At 42.4% G+C, this 16189-nt stretch overlaps 1 protein-coding gene across 1 annotated transcript in view; it reads left to right on the forward strand.

Moving 5' to 3' along the window:
* Positions 1-369: 369 nt before the first annotated feature.
* vcanb (versican b) overlaps positions 370-16189 on the forward strand; it is a 28046-nt gene continuing 12226 nt past the window's right edge. The window contains exons 1-7 of the mRNA XM_068706340.1: positions 370-497; positions 2060-2134; positions 3611-4027; positions 6131-6305; positions 6866-6993; positions 7617-7913; positions 11637-12359. Of these exons, the coding sequence (XP_068562441.1) occupies positions 2071-2134; positions 3611-4027; positions 6131-6305; positions 6866-6993; positions 7617-7913; positions 11637-12359 (1804 nt within the window). The 5' untranslated portion in view covers positions 370-497; positions 2060-2070. The remainder of the gene's footprint in view (positions 498-2059; positions 2135-3610; positions 4028-6130; positions 6306-6865; positions 6994-7616; positions 7914-11636; positions 12360-16189) is intronic.

Below are 16189 nucleotides of genomic sequence, written 5' to 3' on the forward strand. Positions count from 1 at the left end.
GTGTCCCTGTACACAAATTATTTATCTTTTTAATCTTTCCCTCAAGTCCTCCCAACTTTATGGAGGACTGACACTTTCATGTCCTTCAGGCTTTCTCCATTCTCACTTCCTCTATCTACACCTCTCTCTCTGTCTCTCTCTCTCTCTCTCTCACTCTCTCTCTGTCTCGGTCTCGGTCTCAGTCTCTCCTTCCTTCTCTCTCTGTCTCTGTCTTTGTGTCTGTCTGTGTCTCTCTGTCTGTGTCTCTCTTCCTCCTCCTCTCCCTCGGCGCTGGGCGGTGTATTGTGGGGGGAGTCGCGTGGACCCTCCCCCCCTCCCTTCATAATAGCGGGTGTAAAGTGGATTTGAACTTGCTCCGGTGCTGAGAGGAGGAACGAGGAGCGAGCAGAGAGGAGCTGCAGAGAGGAGCCACATCCGGGATTTCTTTTTGAAAGTTTGAGGTGATAAACCAGCACGAGGAACCGGATCTTATTGTTTTTAATCGTAGTATTTACAAGGTAAGAAGATCTTAAAATGTAAAATCTTTTGATGAGATTCCTGAACAGAATATTCTTAAAAGTTGTCTAAATATTACTAAATGTAGTTTCAGAGCATGTTTGATTATTTTGACCTCTTTTTTTCTGGAATGTTCCCACAGTGATAACAGTCACTGATGAGAGACTAGGTGATAAACGGGACACTTTACATCCATATACTTCCACTGATAGTCTGAGCTCTTGATCTCCTGATAGACTATCACCACAGCTGTGATCTCACATGTGTTCTCTGAATGCTTTTACTGAAGAAATAACAAAAATAAACTAATTCTGAACCTGTTGGGAAGTCTCCTGTAAAGAACTTAAACTCATGTTTACAGCGAAACAATGATGCTAAGCTATTTATGAAGTAGCACAGTGATTATATACGTTAATAAAATACTTTTAGTGCAAAGAAAGAAATATGTAAAATTAAGAAAGAGTAAATTAATCAAAAACTTTTTTCATGATAAATAATTTCAGTCAAAAGTTCCAAAATCATTTTCTGTTTCTTTAATGTGAAGAATTTCTGCTTTTTTTTTCTTATTTTATAGTAAATATCATTTTTTGGACAGTTTGTTTGTAGAAATGTAGACGAGAGACACTTTATTATTTCATATATAAAAGTAATAATCAGCAGATCAAAAATAATGAAAATAAATCCGTCCTTTGCAGCAACTTTTGAGTACAAGTACAATAAGTATTATGAGCAAAATGTACTTAAAGTATGAAGTAAAAGTACTTTTGCTACAACATAATGTCATATTGATTTATATTTATTTTTTTAAAGTCCTCTTGATGTTTCTTCAGAGCTTGTTTTCTGAAGGAACGTTTCTTAAATCTCAGTTTAACACCTGGAGGTACCTGCAGGGTTTGTGACATCACAGTTATGAGCCAATCAGGGTCCAGCATGAAACTCATGTCACAGGTGGAGACATGAAGCTCACAAACACATATTTAAGTTAAGTATTAGTGGATCTTTAAGTAAAAGTACAGAAGTCAAAATATTATCAAATATAGCACAACTGCTCCTATCAGTGTTTTAATATTGTATATTATTATATATTGTATATTATTATTATTATTATTATTACTACTGATTAAAGCTTTCATTTGAGATGCAGCTTGTATTAATCACTTTATGATGTTTCTTTAATCTGCAAAGTAAATCAAACTGTTTAAAGCTTCAACTGATGATTATTTTTATTATCGATAAATCTGCAGCTGATTAATCTGTGTTTCACTACACATGGAAATGTATTCAAACTTTTTGTTTTATTCCACCAACAGTCCAGAAATAAATAAAATATATTAATTTAGAATTAATATATTAATTTATTATCATAAAATGACAAATTATTAATAAATAGAAACATTGAATCTTCTCAGAATCTGGAAAATGTACAAATTGATCGATCACATTTATTTCTATTAATTGTCTAATTGTTGGAGTAAAATAAAAAATATTTCCCTCACACACAAATACTTCAACACTGATCAGACTTGTGTATAAGTACCTCAGATATTTGTGTCTTTGTCTCCAGATCGTGTTGAGATGTTTCCTCTCGTCTTCACTCTGATGAGTCTCGTGAGTCTGAACGCCGCTCGGCCTCAAACCAGTGAGTCCAGAACCGAATAATCACCTTCCTTTCTTCTTCCTCTCTCTTCTTCCTCTCTTCTTCCTCTCTTCATCTCTCTTCTTCCTCTCTTCTTCCCCTCTTCTTCCTCTCTTCCTCTCTTCTTCCTCTCTTCTCTCTCTTCCTTCCTCTTCCTCTCGTCTCCTTTCTTCCTCTCTCGCCCTCTCTTCTTCCTCTCTTCCTCTCTCGTCCTCTCTTCATCCTCTCTCTTCCTCTTTTTCATCCTCTTCCTCTCTTATCCCTCTCTTCGTCCTCTCTCTTCCTCTCTTCTCCTCTCTCTTCCTTCCTCTTCCTCTCTTCTCCTCTCTCTTCCTTTCTTCTCCCTCTCTCATCCTCTCTTCTTCTCTCTTCTTCCTCTCTTCTTCTCTCTCTCACAGACGATACAACACATGAGACACACTGCAGATCCAACTATGACAAAGTGGAAAGTGATGATTACTCCAATACAATCGTCTATGAACACATGTTTTCCAGTTGCTACACACACACACACACACACACACACACACACACACACACACACACAGTTCTTGATTGCGGCTGCGTTCGCTGCCAGTTGGAGAAAAGTTCTTTTTTTTCTGTCTGCTTTGTTAATTTATGAGTTCATCATTTTCTCAGCAGTTTGGAGTACTGTACATTTATTCCAGGTAGAAGAGACTCAAGGATGAAGTCCAGAGTAGCAGAAAATGAAAATTCTCACAAATACTGACAGAAAACTTCACATCATTGGGTGTTTGACTGAATAAAAAAATAATTAATAGGTCAATTAAGAAAAAGTCATAACCTGATCCATAACTGATAAAACACACTTTTAAGTACTTTCAACTTGTCAGATTTCATATTTCTTTCACTTCAGCGAGCATTGATCAAAGATTTGAATGTTGAAGCCCCAAGTACGGCATCATGGTCGTCGCCATCTTGTTTTTTTGCAACCAGAGGTGACACGAGAGGGGGCGGAGCTAACTACAACTGAAGACATTTTTAGGATCAAAATGTTACAATTAACTTTGATGACGTGAAAACAAACTGTGAAAGAGCTGAAGTTATAAGACGAAAACACGGACAACTCCCAGACCGGACAAGGCTGTGGTAGAGACCTGTCAATCACTGTGTAGCCCCGCCCCTAAAGCATACTCTGCTTTATGGTCTGTTTGGCTCTAAATGGACCATAATTTACTAAATGAACATCATGCTGTATTGAAGAAGACTTGAAACTAGAGATTGAGACCATAAACTCATATTTTTACTGAGGTAATAAATCAAGAGAGAAGTAGAGTCATTTTCTCATAGACTTCTATACAACCAGAGGAGTCGCCCCCTGATGGACACTAGAGAGAATGCAGCTTTAGCACATGAAGCTTTGACTTCACTTTCCAGCCTCTTAGTCCTCCATGTTCTGTTGTGATGTTGCTGCTTCATGTTTGCCTCATACACTCATGCAGCTTCCTGTTTTTGCAGCACCACCATCTCCACCCTCCATGACGATGCAGAAGAACCCTCCAGCGACCGGCTCTCTGGCGGGCCCCGTGATTCTGCCGTGTTACTACTCCATCACGTCGGTTTCTCCCGGCGGCTCGATGCCCGGACCCCTCCTCTCAGCTCCTCACGCCACCCGGAGCCCCGAGGAGGAGCTGAGGATCAAGTGGACCAAGCTGCAGGAGGATGGGGAGAAGGTGGTGCTGGTGGCCCAGGGAGGGGTGGTGAAGGTGGGGCAGGACTACATGAGCCGGGTATCGGTGCCGAGCCACCAGCTGTTGATCGGGGACGCCTCCCTGATGATCGTGCTGCTCAGGGCCAGCGACGCCGGGCTTTACCGCTGTGAGGTTATGCACGGCATGGAGGACACCCAGGACACCGTCAGCCTCAACGTCAGCGGTGAGCAAAACAAACGCACATTGCCGACTCCACGCTTTTATTTGTCAAATCAACAGAAATCCAGATGTGTGAGGTTTGAAGACATGGCTGCTGTTTTCGGAGCAGAAGGTGTTAACTCTAATACTGTTTTTTAAAGTTGCACTAATCAATATTTGTATATTAACTATGGAACAAAAGACTTATTGATGAACACACAGAATCATAACCAACTCTGCAGGTCTATGGATGATTTTAACATCTTTCAGCTGTTTGTTTTAAATGTTTGGATTCAGTCTCACAACCTCATTTCCAGCAGCTGTTTGTAGCTGAAACGACCTCAAAGAGACACAAACCAACTACAAAGAGATGCAAAACAACTACAGAGAGACTAGAAAGAGACACAAAACAACTACAAAGAGACGCAAAACAACTACAAAGAGACTAGAAAGAGACACTTAACAACTACAACTACAAAGAGACTAGAAAGAGACACAAAACAACTACAAAGAGACTAGAAAGAGATGCAAAATGACTACAAAGAAACACACAAATACTACTAAGAGTTGCAAAACAAACTCTTCGCACAAAACAATTGGGATGGCTGCATCACTGTCCTAAACCCAAGGAAAATTTGGGTCAGTTGTCTGAACAACGTAAACTATAAAAAGAATAGTCGCAGATGAATTATTGTGCTTTATAAAAACCGGTGCACAGTAGACCTGTTTGTATACATGTTGAACTATAGTAACTGTGACAGATTTGTGAGGTTGATCCAGTGGAAACCCCACAGAGCTCCACACTAAGATTCCACATTAATACTGAACAGGACTCTTTGTTGAGCAGCTCCACACAAAGACGCTCCGTCTGAGTGACACACAACTCTCCATTTAACAGCTCAGTCCGTCTATTCACATCCTCCTGCAGCGCTGCCAGGATTCTAATGATCCTCCATCCAGCTGAGAATAAAGGAGCTAATAGCACAAGACAACGACGACGATGTGGAGTCCAAGGACGCAGCTGAACTCTCTGACTGACTCGTGTTTCCTTTATTGTCGTGTAATGATCGCTGGAGTGATCCGGTTTCTGTGGACTGAATCTTTAGAGTGAAGATATGAGGTGGTCTCTGTCTCATCAGGTAGAACAGGTTCTTCAATTCTTCCACCTTTTCTTCTCGCTGATGTCAGAAAGAGATGCTATAGAGCTTCTACTTTAAGTTGAATACAACTTCAGCAGCACGCTGGGTCCTCTAAATGTTCCCTAAAGGTGACAGGAAAACAAATCACATCTGCCTCGTTTGGTCTGGACTTTCTGACTATTTATAGTTTGATCCAAACCAGAATTAAAGGTTTTGAACAAGGAAAAACAAATGCAACGAAACAAAATGAGCCGCTGCAGCACACAAGGAGGAGGAGACCAAATGTTGAAAAATGAGAGAAGATACGAGAGGATACAAGAAGATATGAAAGGATATGAGAGGGTGAGAGAGAGTGAGAGAGGGTGTGAGAGAGAAGATACGAGAGGATACAAGAAGATATGAAAGGATACGAGATAATACGAGAGGGTGAGAGAGGATAGAGGGTGAGAGAGAGAAAATACGAGAGGATACATGAAGATATGAAAGAATACGAGATGATACGAGAGGGTGAGAGAGAGAAGATACGAGATGATATGAAAGGATACGAGAGGGTGAGAGAGGATACGAGAGGATATGAGAGGATATGAGAGGATACTAAAGGATATGAGAGGGTGAGAGGATGTGAGAGGATACTAAAGGATATGAGAGGGTGAGAGGATGTGAGAGGATACTAAAGGATATGAGAGGATGTGAGAGGATACTAAAGGATATGAGAGGGTGAGAGGATGTGAGAGATGATACTAGAGCCCGTCTACAAACCAGGAGACACAGCTTACGAATATAATACCCATGAGCCTCGGCTGTTCTGAGTCAGAGCTGTGAATCAGAGCGGAGTGAATTCAAAATGTTCTTCTTCTGATTAACCTCTAACCGGCTTCCTCTCCAGAGCAGCCGAGGCTCATGGGTATCGTAGTATTTAGAGTACCAGTACCGGCGGCCCCTCACTTTCCACATCTGCACGTGTGACACCCTGATGTTTCTCTCTCCAGGTGTGGTGTTCCACTACCGAGCCAACACCAGCCGCTACACTCTGGACTTCTCTGGAGCCGTGGAGGCGTGTCGCTCCGCGGGCGCCACCATCGCTACACCCGGACAGCTCACGGCCGCCTTTGAGGACGGCCTGGACCAATGTGACGCCGGCTGGCTCTCCGACCAGTCGGTCAGGTGTGTAATGAAATCTACATTTACTACGTCTGTATCTATATCTGTATCTATATGAAATCTACATTTACTACGTCTGTATCTATCTGCATCTATATCCGTGTCTGTCTCTGAGAGGTTTCATTTTTCTTTAATTAAGCAGCTGAACACCTTCCTAAATACTCAAAACTTATTAGTTTTTTGTTGTAAGCTGACTCCACCCGTCTAACTCCATCTAACATCACCCGTCTAACTCCACCCATCTAACACCACCCGTCTAACTCCATCTAACTCCACCTGTCTAACTCCACCCGTCTAACTCCACCTGTCTAACATCACCCGTCTAACTCCACCCATCTAACTCCACCCGTCTAACATCACCCGTCTAACTCCACCCATCTAACACCACCCGTCTAACATCACCCGTCTAACTCCATCTAAGTCCACCCGTCTAACTCCACATATCTAACTAAGCCAATTGCTTTTTTGTAGGAGGCTGGTTGAAATTGCTCCTGCAGAAAATAAGGTTTTAAGGACCACAAATATTGACAGCAATGACCTTAATTTATGTTGTTTTTTTTCAGGTATCCGATCACAGCGCCTCGTCCCGGCTGTGCAGGAAACCTGTTGAGCCGACCGGGAGTGAGAACGTACGGTGTCCGAGACCCGACGGAGGAGTACGACGTGTACTGCTACGTAGACAAATTGCACGGTGAGCAGTACAAGTACAAGCAAAAACATTTAAAGGAATAGTTCCACATCGAAATCAATCTGAAGTCTGAGCGTTTAAACGAGTCAGAGCTAGTGTTAGCTTAGCTTAGCTTAGCATAAAGACTGGAGGCAGGAGAAAACAGCTAGCTGTCCAAAGGTCAAAAACACACCTTCCTGCAGCTTTAAAACCACTAAATGTTTATTTTGTATCTTTATTTAGTTTGTGCACAAATTAAACTAAAGTATAAAAACATACAATGTTTGAGTTACTTTGGACAAAATCGTCTTATTAATATTAATGTAAATGCAGGATTTGTTTTCAGTGTTTTCAGCCTGAGATGCATCACCATGAGTCTGATTCAGCTCTGCAGCTGATTGGTTGATTGATCTTTAAAATAACTGATCAGAGCTGCAGGTAGCATCATCAGAGTTAAAAGAAATAGTTAGTTTTAAGTTTGGAAAAGTCGAGACAAGTTGCTCAAACGGTCAATAAACTGCTGAATTAAACCAGAATCAGTTGGTGTTGAGCAGCTGGACCACAACATGTCATTAAATCATTGAATCATTTCCTGTCTCTTAAATAAACTACGTACTAAATATTTAATGCATTTTGTGTGTCTGAAGGCGACGTCTTCTTCCCGTCCTCCGTCAGCGGTAAGCTCTCGCTGCAGGAGGCCAGAGACGAGTGTGAGAAGCACGACGCCGTGCTGGCGTCTCCCGGTCAGCTGTTCGCGGCCTGGAGGGCGGGGCTTAACCGCTGCGACTACGGCTGGCTGTCGGACGGCAGCGTCCGCCACCCGGTCACCGTCCCCAGGCCTCAGTGCGGAGGAGGCCTGCTGGGGGTCCGCACGCTCTACAAGCACAAAAACCAGACCGGCTACCCGAACCCCACCGACAGACACGGACTCTACTGCTTCAAGGGTGAGACTGACAACTATTCGTCAAACGGAACGGAGTTTAGACTTTTAGACTAAAATCAGGGGCGTTTCTAGGATTCAAAGAAAGGGGGGGCTTAGCCCCAAGAGGAGGGGCATGTTTGCGCACGCAGCGCGCAGCAGTTTTTTTTGGGGCGGCGGATATCCATTGTTTCAGACGGTTCATAGATTGGTTCAATCAGAAAGAGTGTGATTTTGCTCTGTAGTTTTGCTTGCATTCAGTATATGATAACACAAGAGACAGAATTTCAGGGTCATAGTGAAATTTGACAACACAAATATGAACTTTTCTCAAAGAGAGAAATAATTTTCCTGCTTGTAAAGGAAAGACGGATAAACTAGCTTTCATATCCGCATCACTCCCAAATCCTAATTGTTAAAGGGACCGCACACAATGGATGGAGAATGGACCTGACAGTGTCAACTTTTGAGTTGTTTACTTGTTTTATTATGAGCAGAAGGGAATACGATTTTGATCAACATTTACATCTATTTTGTTGTCTGTGTAGTTTTTACATACCAGTGATATTTTATGCTCATTTGGACACTATCACTGAGATAAAGACGAACGAGTTCAGTGTCAAATATACCATTAACTGATTATAAACAACAACATTCTATAGGGACTGATATTATTGTTTTGAAATACTAGAGAGATAGTGTCAACATAGCCCACTACAATATTCCCTTTCATTTGCCTCAAGTAAACCTAAATGTAAGCAGGTAACAATCATTAACAACTACAAATAGCCACATTCTGTAACTACCTGTACTTACAATTTCACTACGTGCATCATTTACTTTGAGTTAAACTCCTTGGCTATAATCCTGGCTGTTGTTGATGAGAGACTTTACTTGGCAGAGTGAGAAAGCCAGCGCAGCAGCCTCCCCAAGGTCCTAGTGCCCGGGTCATATACTTCAGTATGATGATGGGCTGTTGGATTGTACTTTGAAGAGAAAACATACAAACCAGAAGGCACGCACATATGTAGCATGTTAGAGTTATAAATAACTTGTCCATGTGAGAAACAATAGTTTAATTTAATGAAGCCAATAATGCCAAATTATTTGGGGGGGCTGAAGAACATTTTAATACTTTTAATACCCCTAAAATACTTAATTGTTGTCCTCGTACGATTTCTCTTAAGATGTGAATTATTGTTCCCTCTGCTGGCGGGATGGGAAAGCATGTTTTCTTTAAACAATCTCCAAAACTACCAAGTTTATCAGCTAGAAGCTGTAAAAACACGTCATTATCGTCAGATTTTAATCTTTCTGACAGTCCTTGAACACATCATGTGTGACGAACGCTTCCGTCAGAGAAAGCAACAAAAACTAAGCTTTAAAATGATATATTTCACCAAAAACATTTTATTCTACATGTTGTCATTAAAAATCCTATCCCAAATTCACTTTTCACTTTAACCAGATTGTGTTAAAAACATTAAATTGTGATCTCCTCAGTGAAACTATGAAGTCATGATTGATTCATCTGAGACCAACTGTCATGTGACAACAAATCAGAGAAACTTTGACTTAACTTCAGGAAGTGAACACGGAGAGGAGAGGAGAGGTACATACATATATATATATATATATATATATATATATATATATATATATATATATATATATATATATATATATATATATATATTAAACAGGAGAGAACAAACCCAAACAAGAGAAGGATAAACTCCCTCTTCCTCGTTTATGCGCTTTTCCTTTTTTTTACAAGGGGAAAACCCAACGCATGCACTCTAACACAGATCCAGATTCAGCAGAAAGGGGGACAGGTCCCTAATGGTTCACAGCTGGACCCGGACCAACAAACACAGACGGAGGGAGGGAACTCCCTCATGTAACACGGTCATTAAAACAGAGAGTACATGAGTCTGTGCAGCAAAGAACCCAGCATTCACTTTAACGTTCACAGACGAGCTAACGGCTAATGGACGTAAAGGAGAGTTAATGTAGTGAAGTGACAGCATGAGCACAGACCAGCACAGCCAGACACATGACCTCATATCAGTCAGGGTCTCACGACACGCTGCGAAACACCAGACCAGGACTCAGCTGGTCCACAGAGACCGCAGACCAGGTCCATAGAGACCACAGACCAGGAAACACCTTTAAGAGTGTTCAGTAGTGGAAGAAGTACAAGGATACGAGGTCTCCACCTAACACCACCCGCCCAATGAAACCCACCTATTACACTAACCCAACACCACCCGCCCAATGAAACCCACCTATTACACTAACCCAACACCACCCGCCTAATGAAACCCACCTATTACACCCACCCAACACCCGCACCTAACACCACCCACTTAACACCTCCCATCTTACACCACCCCCCGCCCGTCCCTGCGTGGCCCTGACAGCCCCGTTGGAGGGAGTCAGTACCGTTTATTGAAGCATTATGTGACGTTAACTATATGAACTCAACACAAAGGAGCATTGTGTGTTTGTGGAGTCCTGTTTCCTGTCTCTTCTCATATGGAACGTATTCCATCATAATGAGATATAAATCTTTTGGTCTGTTTAGGATTGTAACTCGTGAGCGTTTAGAACAAAGATGGATTCAGGCTTTAGGAAGAGAAACCAGTTCACTGTAGACTCACACATCATTTACCTAAAAATTAGAGCACATCATTAGTGACGGTTGTTATTCTGACACAAACTTCATTTCTGTCAGGTGACTTCATGCTGCTCCTTTCCTTTTATAGCTGTGAGCTAACGGCAGTCTGACAGACAGCTACGTCATGAACATTTTCCAGATATTACCGTTTTCTTTTTTTAGTGAGTCACTACGATTCTGATTCATTTTGTGAACATCACTGATGTTAGCTCCACCGGACTGGACCCAGACTCTGGGTTTAGCATGTTTTAGCCCACTCAAGACAAGAACTAACACCACCCACCCAACATCACCCACCCAACATAAAAAAAAATATTATTTTTAACATGATATATTATAATTACATAACGTAGATTTTGGCAAAACCGTTTTGAGCTCTTTGGTGTGACACTCACTGCCATCATTTACTTGAGACTCTGATGAATTCTTGTAATACACAAGGATGAAGTTTGTTACGGGAATGATGAATAATGACAATATAAACTCACCAAATGGAAATAAACCTCAACTACTTGTAAGGTGGAAAAAGTTCGGCAGTTGCTCTGTCGAGTGAGCTGCATTCTCTCTAGTGTCCATCAGGGGGCGACTCTGGTTGTATAGAAGTCTATGAGAAAATGACTCTACTTCTCTCTTGATTTATTACCTCAGTAAACATTGTAAACATGAGTTTATGGTCTCAATCTCTAGTTTCAAGTCTTCTTCAATATAGCATGATGTTCATTTAGTAAATTATGGTCCATTTAGAGTCAAACAGACCATAAAACAGGGTATGCTTTAGGGGCGGGGCTACACAGTGATTGACAGGTCTCTACCAGAGACGTATACGGCGTCTCTACGTCACTCCTCCTCAATCCAGATATGGTCACTTCCTGTTCACTGGTTGTGGAAAAAACAAAATGGCGACGGCGAAATCGCTGAATTTAAGGCTTCGAAACATCAGTCCACAAACCAACGGGTGATGTCACGATGACTATGTCCACTTGTTATATACAGTCTGTGGTCTAAACATCATGAATAACATGGCTGAGCTTTAACCAGTCTCTTCTTCTCTGTTTCCCTTCCTTACAGCTGAACTACCAGAGCCGACTACTACGAGTCCACCGATGACTCCGGCTGAGTCCACCACTCCAACACCCGGACCCTTAGCTCCTCAAAGAGCTGAAATTCAAACACCAGAGCCTGTCACTTATTCCCCGAAAGAGAGACCACACACCTCCCCTCACACAACAGCCTATGTGACCCCCATGTTAGATGACTACGCCGACGTTGTAGATTTTGACCCATACAAAGTAGAGTCGATACCCGTTTTGCCCCCCATGCAGTTTCCTCCCTTACCAACCACCATATCGCATCCCTCACAACTTGACACCTCCCACAGGGGACAGGAGGGAGGCCGAGGGGAGAGCAGCGGTGGCAGCGGTGAGGGAGGCAACAGCGATGGCCGCCCGAGCGGGGCTGAGGTGGGAGCAGTGGTGATCCCGACGCAGCCGAGTTGGCTTCTGGAGACCACCACAGGATCTGAGCTGGGGGCGAAAACATCGAGACCGACACAGCTTCTAGACATTGCCGCGGAGGTGGTTCCAGGAATCCACACCCCAGAACCAGGCCTTCTAGTCGGGACCAGAGAGGTGGGGAAACAACCTGCAGTTGTTTTTAAGGAGGATGTCACCCCTGGAACTACATCGCAGTTTGACTTCGACTCTTCACTGGCCATTCCTGTGGATGGGGAGTCCTCAGTCAAAACACCTTTCCATCTCATCATCGTCGATGTGCACAATCAAAATCAGTCAGGTGAGTTAGGGGGGGGGCGCACTCATTACTCAGGTCTGTTCTAGTCCGGATCAGTTGCTGCCAGTTGTTCTCAAAAGTTTTCTAAAACATATGTCATATCTTTGGGAATGACTAAGACAAGAACATGAGATGGTTGGCATCCATGTTTGTTTTGGTACAAGAACATAGGGCTGGGCGGTTTACCGGTTCAACCGGTATACCGTTTCAACCGGTATAACGGTTTTAATTTCCCATATGATATGATTTTTTCATATACCGTCATACCGGTATAGCTGAAACAACTGCTGTCACTCTTCAACAGGAAGCTAACTACATTGTTCACTGCGAAGAGTGCTACGGTTGGAGCTACTTATCTAGTGAGAGGGACCCCTAAGTTATGGTTATAACTTTATAACACAACAATTAATAACCCACAACTAACGCTCTTTAACAGGGCAACACCACGGCACACAACAGTTTGTGACACATAAACAATTTGTAACACTAATAATTGTACATTTATAAAATGTCACCACGTGCTGGGTACAACTCGGTAGCTAGCCGTTAGTACAACAGTCTGCTAATAGCTGGGAGAGGCTCCGTCGCATTACTTAAAGAACAGAAAAGAGCGACGCAGGAGGAACAAAGACAGACCGGAGATACACCAATAGAGTCTGTGCCCAAGAGAGGAGCTGTGTCTGCTGTTTGGAAGTGTTTTGGTTTTAAAAAATCAGACGTTTTGCGAGTTTGGAGCCACTGTTGATGCCGTTTGTGGTAACACAAACAACTTATGTCACCTCAGCAGAACACGTGAGATATTTTCATGTGTGTAATAGATGCAATCTGAAATGTACACCTTGAGAACTGCGAACCTATCTACGTCATATGTTTATGTTTGTTAAATTATCAGTAGTGATAACTAAATGATATGCTTATTATACATATTACAAACAAAAACACTTAAAAACTCTAAAAAAAAAATATATATTTTTTTGCATTTTGGGGTATTTTGGTTAGACACATATGCAACGCTGATTACCTTGTAATATGTGTGGTATTTGTTATAAATATAGTTGGTACACAGAGGGTGATAAGAAGCTGTACTTGGAGGGTCTTAGGACCCAGGGGAATGTAGGTGAAGGAAGCAGGAAGTGAGAAAACACGCCACATAAACAGCTGTTCACCTCTCACTGCCAGCATGTTCTTGTGTTAAAAATGTCCGCTTAATTATTAAACGCTCGATAAAATCATTTTCACCGATAATTAGGAAATGCGCTAACGCAAAAAAAAATACCGTGACAAATCGTGAAACCGGTATAATCTTACAAAATACCGTGATATACATTTTTGGTCATACCGCCCAGCCCTACTCATGTGACAGTTGGCGTCCATGTTTGTTTTGGTACAAGAACACGTGACAGTTGGCGTCCATGCTTGTTTTGGTACAAGAACATGTGACAGTTGGCGTCCATGTTTGTTTTGGTACAAGAACACGTGACAGTTGGCGTCCATGTTTGTTTTGGTACAAGAACATGTGACAGTTGGCGTCCATGTTTGTAGTTGATTTCAAATAGAAAGTGACAATCCTATCCCAGGATGATCTTAATACCGGTTCAGGGCCTTTTCCATTCTAGAGAGATTAAGTTTCAGAATTATAGATAATATTTGACAATTTTCATGCCGTTTTCTTGACATGATTTACAGTAAACTGCCATAACTATAACCTCAATAGAGAAACATTGTTGGTAGTATCAGGATTTTCAGGTTAACCAATTTTTCACAGCAGTTTTCTGTTTGACTTCTCTGACCTGGACTGAACTGCAACTCATATTCATATTTCCACACGTTTACTGTGATGTATTTCCCCTCTGCACCTTTCACGAGCCTTTTGTGCTTTGGGACCCAACGTTCTCACATTTGACGTGAAACTGTTTCGATCTTTCAGCGAGAATATTTATCTTTCAGCGTTTGTTTAGACTTTACAGTAATCTGCTGTGGCCGATTTAGTTTTGTTTGTTGTCCACGAAGGAAACAGCAGAGAGTTTGTTACCTTTTGTATTTGTATGCTGACAAATGCTCTCTCACTCACACACACACACACACACACACACACACACACACACACACACACACACACACACACACACACACACACACACACACACACACACACATATATTCTCACTGTTTGCAGAGCCAGATGTGGAAAGTTATGAAGTCAGTTTTCTCCGTTCGGCCAATTTTGTAGCTTAACATATTGTAAACACATTACAGTGTCTCCATTTGGGAAAAGCAGTGTCATGAATAGTCAAATCCATCAGAGAAAATTACTCTTTTACTTTTTCTTTCTTTCATTTTCTCACAAAGATGAAGTGGTCTAATGGAGTGATTAGCCTCCTTCTAAAAAGGTTCAACTTTTTGTCTTAGAAATATCTGCAGAAAGAGCCGACAACAACCACAAATATGAGACCTTAATTGTCTTTTCTCCAGGGAGTCGTCTGAATTGCCGTAACGAACAACTTCTCCAACAATCTCAGCGCTCTCTTTCTTTCCCCACATTTGTTTGTATTACCACCATGGATGGATTACTGTAGCGACTAACCAGGCACAGGCCGGGGGGTCCAAGTGCTCAGGGGGCCCCAAAGTCCAGGCATCTGGTGACCTCCTAGTAATCCTCAGTCTAAGGCACTGTAGGGAAGTCTGGATCATGTTTTTTTGCTCCTAATCTTTTGATAGTAAGTGTCTGTTGATTACAAGTCTGATCCAACATTTATTTTTACAATAATTTCTGTTAATATTCCCTCCAGAATACACAGCTGCACAATACCTGAAGAAAACAGTTTTCACTGCTCTCTCTCTCGTTAAAAGTGTGGTTTTTCATTCATATTTTCTGGTGCTGAGGGAACATGGGGCTGAGGGAACATAGTGCTGAGGTAACATAGGTTTGAGGGAACATGGGGCTGAGGGAACATAGGCCTGAGGGAACATAGGGCTGAGGGAACATAGGTTTGAGGGGACATGGTGCTGAGGGAACATGGGGCTGAGGGAACATAGGGCTGAGGGAACATGGGATTGAGGGAACAAAGTGCTAAGGGAACATAGGGCTGAGGGGACATAGTGCTGAGGGAACATGGGGCTGAGGGAACTTGGTGCTGAGGGGACAAAGTGCTGAGGGAACATGGGGCTGAGGGAACATGGGGTTGAGGGAACTTGGTGCTGAGGGGACATAGTGCTGAGGGAACATACGGCTGAGGGAACATACGGCTGAGGGAACATGGGGCTGAGGGAACTTGGTGCTGAGGGAACATGGGGTTGAGGGAACATAGTGATTGGGGAACATAGGGCTGAGGGAACATAGGGTTGAGGGGACATAGTGCTGAGGGAACATAGGGTTGAGGGGACCTAGTGCTAAGGGAACATACGACACACACATACACACAAACACACACACACACTCATGTGTTGGTTACCCTTTCAGTCAAGTGGTCCCCTCCACCCTCCAGGAGTCGTGTTTATTATTGAAATGTTGAAGATGTATTCTGTTGCAAAGGTGACACACCATCACATGGAGGCCCACCAACTCACTGTTAACACGTCTCCAGGAAATTAGGAAAATTGAATCATCGAGTGTTTTTAATGAAATCTGTTTCATGCGGCATCAAGTTCTGAGTCACACAGTGACTTTTTTTTTTTACTAGGTTAGCTAGTTAGATTTGTGTTGTTCAAAGAAGGAGCTCATAATCCGATCACTTCTGTTCGTCCTCACACAAGAAAACTGAACTGAAGGTCAGTGTTTATGTCACTGTTTCTCTCCCAGTTCCCACGATATGGGTTCCATGTGTACCATAAAG

Source organism: Cebidichthys violaceus, unplaced genomic scaffold, assembly GCF_023349555.1.
Source record: "Cebidichthys violaceus isolate CVI_PGR_0920_01 unplaced genomic scaffold, fCebVio1.0.p SCAF_12, whole genome shotgun sequence".
NCBI lineage: Eukaryota > Metazoa > Chordata > Actinopteri > Perciformes > Stichaeidae > Cebidichthys > Cebidichthys violaceus.